At 44.5% G+C, this 12,294-nt stretch overlaps 2 protein-coding genes across 12 annotated transcripts in view; one reads left to right on the top strand and one right to left on the bottom strand.

Annotated features, from left to right (window-relative positions):
- PBLD (phenazine biosynthesis like protein domain containing) overlaps nt 1-3,341 on the bottom strand; it is a 31,927-nt gene extending 28,586 nt beyond the window's left edge. Inside the window, exons 1-2 of one of the 2 annotated variants that reach the window (XM_042033424.1) lie at nt 2,695-3,341; nt 327-426 (exon numbers count right to left, since the gene is read on the bottom strand). In XM_042033424.1, coding sequence (XP_041889358.1) covers nt 327-426; nt 2,695-2,778 — 184 coding nt within the window. In that variant the 5' untranslated portion in view covers nt 2,779-3,341. The remainder of the gene's footprint in view (nt 1-326; nt 427-2,694) is intronic. The other variant, XM_042033425.1, reaches the window with a different exon arrangement.
- A 157-nt stretch (nt 3,342-3,498) lies between these two features.
- HNRNPH3 (heterogeneous nuclear ribonucleoprotein H3) lies at nt 3,499-10,636 on the top strand. 10 transcript variants are annotated; one of them, XM_042033434.1, is made up of 10 exons: nt 3,499-3,712; nt 4,678-4,814; nt 5,348-5,486; nt 6,031-6,218; nt 6,626-6,712; nt 7,024-7,151; nt 8,394-8,529; nt 8,746-8,826; nt 8,912-8,998; nt 9,265-10,636. In XM_042033434.1, exons 2-10 carry the CDS (start codon nt 4,697-4,699, stop codon nt 9,276-9,278), a joined length of 978 nt encoding a protein of 325 aa, XP_041889368.1. In that variant the 5' UTR covers nt 3,499-3,712; nt 4,678-4,696; the 3' UTR covers nt 9,279-10,636. The 10 variants fall into 10 exon arrangements, with proteins under 10 accessions (XP_041889368.1, XP_041889364.1, XP_041889362.1 ...); XM_042033430.1 differs by having other exon boundaries at nt 6,031-6,173; nt 9,300-10,636; XM_042033428.1 differs by having other exon boundaries at nt 3,499-3,694; nt 9,300-10,636.
- The last annotated feature ends 1,658 nt before the right edge of the window (nt 10,637-12,294 follow it).

A 12,294-nucleotide genomic window follows, 5' to 3' on the forward strand; every position in this document is an offset into this window, starting at 1 on the left:
ATTATTAGTAATAAGGGAAATACTAATTGAAAGATGTCTGCACAGCATTTTTAGGAGACTGTCTATAGACAACTTGCTTATTTAATAAAAGGCACTAAAACAAATGGTCTGAATTATGAATAAGTATGTTTATATTGTAAAATAAATTTGAGCACAAATACTTTCAAGAATCCACCTGCAATAGCCTTATTATAATCTTAAGATACATCGCAACTTCAAGACTTTGGTTTGCTGTCTTAAAAATTAGCACCATTCCTTATAAATGTACCCACAGTGTCCTCCTATTCCTTTGTTAGATATTTTGGAGAGTAAACAGAACCACTAACTTTTGGTAAAGTCATCTTCAGGTTTCAGTTTTCTGATGAAAGCTGTTTCTGAAAGGTTCATTTCTGTTGCAATTTTTTGGTGCAAATCTTCATCCAAGTCCTAGGGATTTAATAACAAATCCAATCAAGAGCAGGCTAAAAAATGCAGTCATTTAATTTTCTATTATAATAAAACATAGATTCAGTTTTAATTCAAAATACTTTCTGAGAGTAAAAAAAACTTTAAGCATAAAAATGGGATAATAATTGTGGTACACAGCAATTTCTAATATCTGCCCTATTAGTTTACAAATTCTTGGACTATGTAGAAAACAAAATCACCTAAAAACTAAACTCAGTCTTTCCAGGAACACAAATCTCTTTTGGTTGTTGTTAAAGTCACACAGAGAAGTTGTTATTACATAACCTAAAAAGAACTACAACTTTCTTGTTACAACTCTGAAAAATCCTTGCCAGCAAGAGGCCTGTAGTGCTGGCAAAGGCCAAGCCGGCTGCTCAGCCCTTACTGCTGTGCCCACGACACTACTCCTCAAAAACAGGAACAATATGCTCCCTCCGTAGGAGCTGAGAACAGATAAACTAGAAAAAAAATTTTAAAAACTGCTGAAGCTCACTAAGTGCCTGTGATTTAAGCCAGTGAACACTGATCCCAAGACACCCAAGCCCCAGGGATTGTATAACATTCTCCTTGGCCCATGTTCCACTGCTCTTTCCCCACAGTTATGCTGACTGGCCAGGTTTGAGAATCTGATCTTTAAAATACTGAAACTCAAGTGAAACAAAGTACTAAAGGGACCCGGTCTCTCTCTAAGAGATAAAAATTTTCCCTTTTAACTTTATTTACTTCCCTTAATAACTAATCCTTTTCAGTCAATAATCCCATACTACAGATACAAACCAGTAACTGATCAGTACACTAGAGCTGTACTTGCAGACTGAATTCTATGCGGTTAAACAACATTTTAACATTTTACAGTACAGTTACATTCCCTTTATCCCAGTAAGAGTTCTGTCAGTTACTGTAAAGGTCCTAAACCAGAACAAAGACCAGTAAAAATGTTGTTAAAAATAACTCTTTTTAATAACACGAAACTTTATTGAAACACTGCCATCCTGTGGCACCTCTGAAACACAGAAAGGGCTGGTTTTGCCATTCTTGCATTTCTCCCGGTTTTTTCTGTAAAGCATCTGCTGAGACTCTGGAGGGAGCAGAGAACAGTTGTTTTGCATGGCTGCATCACACTTCCTTGAAGCTTAGAATAAAACGCTGAATTAGGATCTCAGCTTTAGCTGTGACACTAAAGCCTCTACTTCCAGGAATTGTAGAAAAAATTTTTAAATGTCTGCATTCCAAAGTCATCATGCAAGTAAGTAGGCCTCAAGATATCTTAACGGAATAAAGTAAAATTAATATAAAAAATGCAATTAGAAACTCATAATTTTAAAGCAAAGATCATTTTGAGAGTATGTAGATTTTATGGGGCCAAAAATACCACCAAAGAGAGACATTCCCAGTCACACCTTTAGCTGACCTGGTAAGTAGGCAATGAGATTTAGACAGACTTAGGAACATCTAGAAAGGATTCATATTATCATTACAAGCCATTGCCATTGGCTACTTTACATATATTTTCATATTTACAATTCTTATCAGGAGTTACAATACAAACAATACAAGGCTTTTATAAATTTCTAATCCATCTTAATAATTATTTTTGGTAGAAATCAGAACCAGTTAGTATCAACTGTTCACAACACCCAGATGAGGAGGGTAACTACTGTCAACTGCAAGAAAACTACCACGCAACACTGAAGCAATATAAAATGGCTGTTTAAATTTGGCCAAAGCTGAACCCAACACACTAATGGTAAAAGACTCATACCCAGGTCAGTATCTGTTCTTTTTCTTTCCAGAGAAAGAGGAAAAATGAAAGAAAAAAAAGGGAGAAAACCCACACCAAAACCAAACCTCACAGTTTAATCCTCCTGTTTTACAGCATTACTTTTCAGATTTCACTCTGAATCCTTCTTAATTCTTCAGAATCTTTATTCTGAATCATTCTTGAAGAAATTAAGCCACTTTTTTACTTACTTCAAAAGAAATCCAGCCTATTCCTTAATAAAATATTTTTTAAAGCCCACAAAAAATTCAAATGTTGTCTTGTATGATATCGTTTTGATGAAAAAAAAGAAGAGCACCCCTATGCTAATTTCTCTGTATTCTGGAGCCACAGCAAACAAGTCTTGAAAGCAGAATTCCCGAGTAAAGAAAGCAAAGACTAATGCAATGCTGAGCACTCAGTCCAAGTACAGAATAGCAAATGTCACTGCAGTACCTCAGAAAACAGTTGAGGCTTTTTAAACTTACATTTTCAAGCAGACAAACTGCCGCAGGATTTCCAGAAAATGGCCGGTTTGTAAATGCATCAACCGTAAAAATTGGGATTTGCATTGTTCTGTGCACCTGTCTAGCCGCAGGCTATGCTCTGCAAGGTACTCTCTAACCTGTTTTACCCCAATGAACAGCAGAACTCCAAGTTAATGTTTCCCTGAGGGCAGGAGGAGTCAGCGGCCCATCCCGTCACTTCCTAGTGCCGACACGGATTGAGATTCCTTCCTAGGCCCCCGGCACTCTGCACTGATTTTTTTTTTTTTTCAATTAAAACACACATTTTAGCCGCCCTCACCACTAGCCACCGAACTTTTCAACGCGCCCCTTCACCACAGCGCCCGGCCCAGTCTGCCCCGCACTGAAGGAGGCGGGGTCCTGCCCGGCTCGGCAGGTTTGCTGAGGAGACGTGGGCAGCCATTGCGTACGCCCACACCGGGCAACCTTCCTCATCCTCACTCCCTCCCAAAGCTGCGCCCAGGGAGAAGGACACGCTGAGCAGTACACAAGCTCCACAGCACGACCGACCACCGCCACCGCGGGCTTGAGGCGATGGCGGCCGGAGGCGATGGCGGGGCACGCGCGCGCCACACCCCCACCTTGGGCCGCGCGCGCTCCCGCTTGGCGCCAAAACGAGCGGCGCCGGCCGCGTGACCGAGGGAAGAGCGCGCACGCGCTCGGGCGGCCCCTCGGCAGAGGAGGCGGTGAAAGGAAAGGGCGGGAACGCCCCCTCCCCTACCCCGCATGCGCCGTCGCTCCCTTCCACCATCCCCCCGCTTTCCCCCCGTGAATCGCGCGTGCGCGGGAGCTGCCTAGGCGGGTGTGAAGCGGCGCGCGCTGCCAGTATCGCGATAGTCGCGCGGCCCGGACGCTCCGCTGCCCGTGGGCGCTGCGCAGGTGTGGGGCCCGCCGGACGGCCGGGAGTGAGCGAAGAGGCGCGTCCTGCCCAGCGCGAGCGGGTGCCGGGGCAAGGCCAGGGGTGCGCGAGAGGCTCGCGGTGAGCGGAGAGGGCGAGCGGGCCGAGCGAGCGGCGGCGGGGCCCGCCCGGGGAGGGTTCCGCGGGCGAGGGGTGGTGACGGGGGGAGCTCTGGGCCCGCTCGGCGCCGGGTCGGGCCCGGCGCGCGCCCGCGGGCGGGGGAGGGGGGAGGCGGTGCGGAGCCTCGTTCCCGATCGCGGCCGCCATTTTGAGCGGCGGAGCCGAGGACGGCGGCGGCGGCGGCCCCAGGAAAGCCGTGGGCGGGGGTCTTGGGGCGGTGAGGGTGCACGGGCTGGGCGGCGCAGCACCTCCGAGGCAAGAGGTGGGCAGCGGGACGCGACGGGGGGCACGGCGGTAGCGGGGCAGGCGGGGGGCGGGCGCCCCGGGGAGGCGCGGTAAATGGCGGCGGGGAGCAGGCGAGGGGTCAGGGCCGCGGTGTCGGGAGGACGGTGGGAGGCGGGATCGCGATGGCTCCGTGCCTGACGAGGCGGCGATGGCGGCTCCCTTTGTGGGACGGTGGCGGTGCCCCCCCCTTAACACGCCCTCGTCACACGCACACTCCCCCGCCGCCCCCGGCTGAGGGCAGACAAAGGAAGGCCCTGTGGTTCCAGCCCCTTTCTCAACTGTTACGCTCCAAGAAAAAAAACAACCAAAAAAAAAAACCCAGAAAGCTTTACGGAGCGGATGTGAAATGTACTCTTAGTAAATGCCGAGCTTTACGTGCCGTGCTTGCCCACGTGCTGCCCGCCGTCCACGCGGTGCTCCCCAGCGGCAGGGCTTAAATCCCCGTGGTGGGGGCTTTAGATACCATTGGGATATGTTTAGACGCAAAGTTTGAAATAGGGAACAGAAATAAAGCTCATGATCCATTATGCTCGTTATCTAAATAAACAAAACCCACCAGGTTTCTTTTTAAGGGAGGAACTTAAGCATGGATGGAATCTCAGTGGGTTTTTTTAATTTCTATTTCGTTGGGGTTTTTTTAGGATTTAAATTAAATAAAAGATGGACTGGAGTGGAAAACACAATGGGCCCAATGATACAACCAATGATGGAACAGTGGTACGACTCCGAGGCCTGCCATTTGGTTGCAGCAAAGAAGAGATTGTTCAGTTTTTCCAAGGTACCTCCAGTATAGTCGGAGTGTAGTGGGTTTCTTTAGAGTTTTCTTGTATCTTTTATGTAATGTTTTGTACACGTTTAATACCTGTTAATGGGGTGGATGGGGAGGGATTGTGCTAAATTAGTTTGTCTTAAGTAAGAATTATGTTCTGTAAATGAAGCACAGATAACCACAGATGTAGTAGAACACAGAATATATCTAATTTAGTCGAGGTGGGAAACATACTGTGCATATTGGGGTAACCTGAATGTTAGCATTTGGATCAGTTAAATTGCTTGATTGGTAGCTATATTTTCTTCGTGTAACTTAGGTGGTTGTATTTTTGCATAGTCTAAACAGAAAAGAAGTATGGCTAAATCCATAAATGTTTAATGAAAGATCACGGGCTTAAATTGTTGGGTGATGGGGAAAACAAGGTGGTTTTCTTTTTCGTTGTTGTTGTTTAGATATGCTTTAAGTATTTGCTACAGATGGGAATGTTTCAGCCTTTAACACTGTTCCCCTTGACGGGGTTATTTGTCCTTGGGTTAAAGGGTTGGAAATCGTGCCAAATGGGATAACATTGACGCTGGACTACCAGGGGAGAAGCACAGGGGAGGCCTTCGTGCAGTTTGCTTCAAAGGAGATAGCAGAAAATGCTCTGGGGAAACACAAGGAAAGAATAGGGCACAGGTGGGGATGGAGAGTTTGGGATGGTGTTAAATCTTTATTTTTTGGGGGTTGTGGGTCAGTAATGCTTTTGGGGGGTTGGGGACCATTGGGGAATTGGCTGTTTTTAAGAATTTTTGTAACTGATCCTAAGTTAACTTGGGGAATACAGTAGATTTGGGGGGTGGGGGAGACAGTATTGCACTGGGTAGTTTGCTAAACTCAGAAAATTGTTTCAATCGTTCTTATGTAGGGTAATTTGTGATAAATGCTGCTATAGCCAGACATTGTTTTTCAACAGTATGTTTCTCATACTGGAAAGACATGTTTTAAGCTTAATTTGTACAGCTAGAATTTTCACATAGTAATTTCTGCCACTGTAAAGTGGGTTTTTTTAATACACTTAAGATTCTTACAGTTTTGAGGAGAAACTTAAGTTGTATGGTATCTCTAGTCACTACTATTGGCTTGTACATTTAGTTCTAGAAAACGTAGTATGGCCTTTTGTAAAATTCAGACTGCTTCTGCCTGTGTTCTTACTGGTACCTTGAAAATCCTCTTTTATTAGATATATTGAAATCTTCAAAAGTAGTAAGAGCGAAATCAGAGGATTCTCTGACATGCCAAGAAGAATGATGGGACAACAGCGACCTGGACCATATGATAGACCATTAGGAGGAAGAGGGGGTTATTATGGAGCTGGGCGTGGAAGTATGTATGACAGAATGCGTCGAGGAGGTGGTGGATATGACGGTGGTATGTTCATCTAATGAACACAGGTTCTGTTGGCAGTTTCATGTTTCTGACATACTTGTCAAGAAATAAGAAATGGCAGTAGCTGTAATGCCCATTAGGTTTGATGTATTTATCTGAAAAAACTTGTATGTATATATCAAAACGTGTGGCTTAGTATTTAAGATGAACGTAAATAATAAGGGAGCTATTTTCAGCAGAATCTGATCTCTCCGTTTGCATGTTTTAGTCTCTGTTATATAAAAAATGTATTTTTGCACCGTGTTCAGAAATCCAGGTTTGACAGTCTGCAGAGGCTGTTTGCAAAGTGCTGGGTGCCCAAAGACTGCAAAATTGAGTGTTGTGTGTGCATTTCTCTGTGAATTCTGAGCAGTAATGTGATCGTTCCTTTCCTTCTCTCCATTGCACAGGATATGGTGGCTTTGATGATTATGGTGGCTATAATAACTATGGCTATGGAAACGACGGCTATGACGACAGAATGAGGGATGGGAGAGGTAAAAGAAATTAATAGTTTGTCTAAAAAGGTTTTCCTGTTACTTGAGTTGCAAGAGACAGTATTTCCAAGACAGAAATAATAGCTTCATTCTATTTTGTAAAGAAGGTTGTTTAAAAAGGGGAGGGGATTGGGGAATCGTAAGAAAAGGTAAATAGATTGCTTAGGAGGGCTTCTGGTAAGGTTTGGGTTGATACATGGGAAGTGTAAACACCGTGCATTCAGTGGTATAATTCAGTGCTTTCAGAAAAAGAGTAGTGATGACTTTTGGCTTTTCATGATCTTAGAGGTGTGTGGGTTTTTTTGGTTTGGGTTTTCCAATAGGCATGGGAGGACATGGCTATGGAGCTGGAGATGCAGGGTCGGGGTTCCATGGTGGCGGTCATTTTGTTCACATGAGAGGGCTGCCTTTCCGAGCCACGGAAAACGATATTGCTAACGTAAGTACCACGGGGAAAAGGGCTTCCTCATGCCAGCAGTGTGCATGTCCCTATCTGTCCTAGTCCAAACTCGGGGAGAGTTCTCAAGTCACTGCTACATCTGCTGACTAAAGCCATGGCCCTTCACGTGAGTTGCACAAAGTGAATGAGCTTTTATAAAGCTACTGTCCGAGGTGGGATTACCAGAGAAGTCAGCAAAGCTATATTTAACGTTAATCCTTGCACTCTTTGCTCTTTTCATTTCCATAAAAGGTGTATTGCAGAGACAACAGTTGCTGCAATCAGTATCCTCATTTTAAGGCCTTCAGAATTTAAGCTTATCTGATTTTGTGAAAATGACAGAAGATGTGAAACTTAGATTGCTTAGTTTTGCATATTTGTTTGTTGACCTGAGACTTTATTTCAGGAGGGACAGGGTGGGAAGGCTGTAGAGAGCTGTGTTGGCTTGGAGAGGACTGTACCCCTCCCCTTACTCATAAGAGATCAGGGTGATAGATAAAAGCACATCCGCAGGGTTTTGCGAATGTGTTCTTGTGTCAGTGCATATGCGCTGTTTGTAGGGGAAGAAGTTTTTTTGAGAGATGAGGCCTGGTTTAACATAGCATGTCCTTGGAGAGAGGCTATATTGCTAGTTGCACGTATATATTAAATACGCAGAACTCCATTCTTAGGCTTGTGTTTGTTTTCTTTTGTGGGTGGGTTGGTTTACTTAAATGGAGGTGTATTTTCTTGTGTCAGTTTGATTGTTTCATTTAGGGGAAAGACTATTACAAGGGCTAAAAGTCAGGCTTTGATCTGGAGCAGTGAGGAAGAGCAGTCTGATTGACGGGCAGCTTTTCTTGAATTCCATGAATGCATCCTTGCGTTGAGAAATCTGAAGAAGCCGAGCGAAATTAAAACCAACTGATTATATTCCTGTCCAGGATGGTGTCGCATTTGACTTGTGTTGTTTAGAGCAGTGTGTGTGGGTAGGAGTTGTTTGTATCTTTGCTTTCAGAGAAAGCTCCTCAGGCTCTGTAGCTGCAGCGCTCCAAGCTGTGTAGTAATAATGGATTGTAAACGTAGGTTGACCTGATGTTGAATGTCCACAATCACTAAGTAATACTTGAGAAATTAGTGGTTAAATTTATGTGGCAGGATGACATTGAATTGATGCAATGCACCACTAACCAGGGGAATGGATACAAAGTACCCGGCCTTGAATTCTACATTAACGCAATTTGGTTTTTGTTTTTTCCTTAGTTTTTCTCACCATTGAACCCTATAAGAGTTCACATTGATATTGGAGCAGATGGAAGAGCTACGGGAGAGGCAGATGTGGAATTTGTAACACATGAGGATGCAGTAGCTGCGATGTCCAAGGATAAGAATCACATGCGTGAGTGTCGTGTTCCCTGATGCTGCCGTTTGGCCAGCCTCTAGCAGGGCTTTGAGCAGCAGATCCACCCTAAGGTTTTCCCCATTTACCACATTGCAGACTTGCTTGTTTGTGGCCTTCTGTATGCTACCTGTAGGGGGGAGGGGAGTTGCTTTGTATCTCTGCTTCTGGTCTGGGAAATAAAATACAAAGTGAGGCTTTTTTTGCTTCTTACAGAGCATCGATATATTGAACTATTCCTGAATTCCACTGCTGGAGGTGGCTCTGGAATGGGAGGCTATGGCAGAGATGGAATGGGTATGCATCAATTGCACACTTAGCTGATTTTTTTGCCGAGTCTATTGAGTTCCAAGCTTGTAATGGTGCCCTCCTGGCTTTGCAGATCAAGGTTATGGCTCTGTTGGTAGAATGGGAATGGGTAGCAATTACAGTGGCGGATATGGAACTCCTGATGGCTTGGGCGGATATAGTAAGTACAAGTTCTCTTTTAAATGTTTGAGTGGAAACTGTAAATATCTGTTGTCTGACAGACAGGGGGCAAGGGTGGTGGGCTTTGGGCTGGGAGAAAAGAAGGAGGAGCAGTGGTTTTTTGTAACTAAATCTTTGGGGACTTTACACGCTGTACTACTGCAGCAAATGCTGGTTAAGAGCAGTAGTGCTGGAGTATTGTTAGTGTAAGTTGTCATCTTCGGTCAATTGTTCTGTATTACCCATCCCATTTTTTCTTTTTTTAAGGTATGTATGCGTGACCTTGTGTCAATTGTTTGCAGGTCGTGGCAGTGGAAATAGTGGAGGATACTATGGGCAAGGCAGTATGGGTGGAGGAGGATGGCGTGGGATGTATTGAAGGATAGCTTTGCTTCTGCAAAACACCTTGGAAGAAACAGTCTCTGGTCTACTAGACTTTCTTACAAAACTTAATTTCTTTTGTATTTTAAGAACTTTATAATGACTGAAGGAATGTGTTTTCACAATATTATTTGGTAAGCAACAGATTGTGATGGGAAAATCTGTTTTCTGTAGGTTTTATTTGTTGCATACTCTGACTTTAAATAAATTTTTATATTCAAACCACTGATGTTGATACTTTTTATACTAGTTACTCCTAAGGATGTATTACATATTCAAGACTACAGTCGGTTTAAAATGTTGTACTATGGTTCCATAAAGGTGGTTGTACTGTAACTCCTATGAACACTGATTCAGTTCTGTGTAATCTTGGTCTAGTGAACAAATTTAAACATTTACTTGTTTAAGGGGAGAAAGGTAGATGAATAGGTTAGTTTATTTGGTAATGACTTTCCTAAACCCTTTTGATAAGTTGTATGTAATAATTGCACCACGGCATAAAGCTGTGGAGGCGCAAAGGCGTTGTTCTGGCTTCTTCCTCCTGCTGCCAGCACCCCCCAGCAAATGCACACCTGTGTAAATGAGCAGCACCCATTTTCTGCCTCCACACCACCAACCAAGCAGCTGCGTTTCTTCCCACACATTGCTGTAGTGTTTTAGAGCCTGCATTTCACACATGTAACCTGCAAATCAAACTGAAACACTAGCACAGCTTTTAGCTAACATGACATAGGTCAAATACTAGTTAATTTGAAGCTTTTTACTTAGTATTTTTTTTCACATACATGCTTTTAGGAAACGTGGGGGATTTGGAAGCAAGTTACTTCTTTTCTTTCTTGAATTTATTGTATTTAAACACGGTTCAGCTTTTTTTTTCACTGCACGGAGATGATTTGTCTGTATTTGTTCAAAGTTTGCCAAGCCATTCTACATAGGAGCTCATTAGAAGCCAAGATCTCTAAAGCATCTATAGGCCCAATACTCGCTCAGTAACACACAACCCAAACACATTGATAAAACTTCTTGTGCATTTGTGACATGTAAGATATGTAAGAAACTTACTGTTTGAAGACACTTAACATACCTGATGTGTAGTGGAAAAAGGTATTTATTCTTCTGAGCCAGTGTGATCTCCCCAATTAACTGCTTTGTCCTCAATGCCTCCCTTAAAATGTCAAATGTGATCTTGGGTATTGCAAGTCTGTCACCTGTTTTGCTAGTACTGTGTTATATCTGTAATAAATGTCTTCTTGTGGGAGAGAGGAGAATGGAATTTATTTCACTAGAGAATGGGTGTCAAAGGGACTGGAAGAGCTGAAAAGGGTAACTGGCATAGGAAGCTTTCCAAGCACTGGAGCAGTGCTGGCTAGGAAGGGGAGGGAAAAAAGAGTTCTTAATCATTTGAACCATTATCACTCTTCAGACCTAGGGGGTTGTTGGTCTGTTGCCAGGGTAGCTGAGGTGTTGCCCAAGTGGCAGTGGTAAGACCAGAGTTAATTCAATTGCAGGAAAAAATACCTCACAGGAAGGTGGAGGAAAGGTGCACTTGAAGGAAGCTGGTTTTTACCGTGGGTATAGCAGAGAGAAAATCCTGCCAGCTCTGCAGCGCCTCCTCGCTCGGGAACACCTGGGGTTCCATCTTGGAGAAGCAGCCCTGACGCCTTTGGAGAGCAGGCTGGGGTTGTGCTTTGAGCTCTTTTGTACAACCAGGCAATCTGCAAAGAGACCACTGCTCTTCAGTCCCAGCCAACGCAATTGCACTGTGCAGGACAGTGAGTCCTGCCTGCCCGCCCTGTCCCTTCACCCTTAACGAGAGCAGCGTTCGGCCTCGAGCCTTTCAGCTCCCTGAAGCAGCATTTAAAGGGCAGAGGAATCGTTTCTGAGAGCCGTGAGCAGAGGTTGCCCAGTCCGTGAGGCCGGGGTAGTTTCATGGCCGTGTATTAATTACAGCCTCGGCTCTGGCAGCGCTGGGAGCTGCAGCGCTCCGCTCCTGCCGGGAAGCGCCTGTGCAGCGGCCACGTGAGGGCTGCCAGGAAGGGCCGGGCGAGCCCTTCACTCCCGGGCAGGCGGAGCAAACGCGGTCCGTGAGCCCGCTGTGTGGGGCGGGGGCTCAGACCCTCGAGCCCTGCGCGGGGAGCAGCAGGAGGAACATCGGGTTGTCTCCGGGTGCTTGCTAATGCCCCCAGAGCAGGGAAGCAGAAGTCGCTACATTTCCCAAGAGGAATAAAATGCTGGTCTGATCCTGTCTGAACAGTTCCAGGCTCTCATGGGTACCCCCACAGTTCGTCCTGTGCACTGTGAGAAGGATTTGGAATCAAGAGCAGGGTTTTACAGAAAGACGAAGAAGATACAGCATTAATCGCAGTGGTGTCCAAAAACCTTAAAAGCAGGCCAGGTATGTAGTTTGATGCCAAGGGAAATGAAACCACATGGAACATCCAGCATTCATTTTGTTCAAGCCAGAAGTCTTACCTGCAGTCAGTAACAGCAATCTGAATAATTATACACTTTTCCCATGCAAATAGGGCAGCACAGAGGGGAGGAAAAGATGGCAGTTAAGCAACAGAAATTAATTTATTGCACATTATGGAAATGGACGATACTCTTATTTTAAAAGATTGCCTATTTTAAATTATTTCTGTTTAGTTACATACCTTTTGACAAGTTACTTATTAAAGCAGTACAGATTAGCTTTATCCTACCATCTCTATCCTACACCAAACCCTACTGCCTCCATGCCCCACATACAGCCCACCTGAAAACACTCAGGAAGCATGTGAGCAGCACCTGATTGTGTCTTTAGCAGAGTACCCCATTTCCCAGCATAGGCAAAGCTTTCTAAGCAACTTGAACAAGTCATAACAAAATAAAATACTCTGAATTACAAATTTAAATAAAGTAACATTATTCTCTTAG

This window comes from Corvus kubaryi, unplaced genomic scaffold, assembly GCF_017639235.1.
Source record: "Corvus kubaryi isolate FWS band 111438036 unplaced genomic scaffold, C.kubaryi_AGA036_p1.0 37357, whole genome shotgun sequence".
In the NCBI taxonomy this organism is placed as follows: domain Eukaryota; kingdom Metazoa; phylum Chordata; class Aves; order Passeriformes; family Corvidae; genus Corvus; species Corvus kubaryi.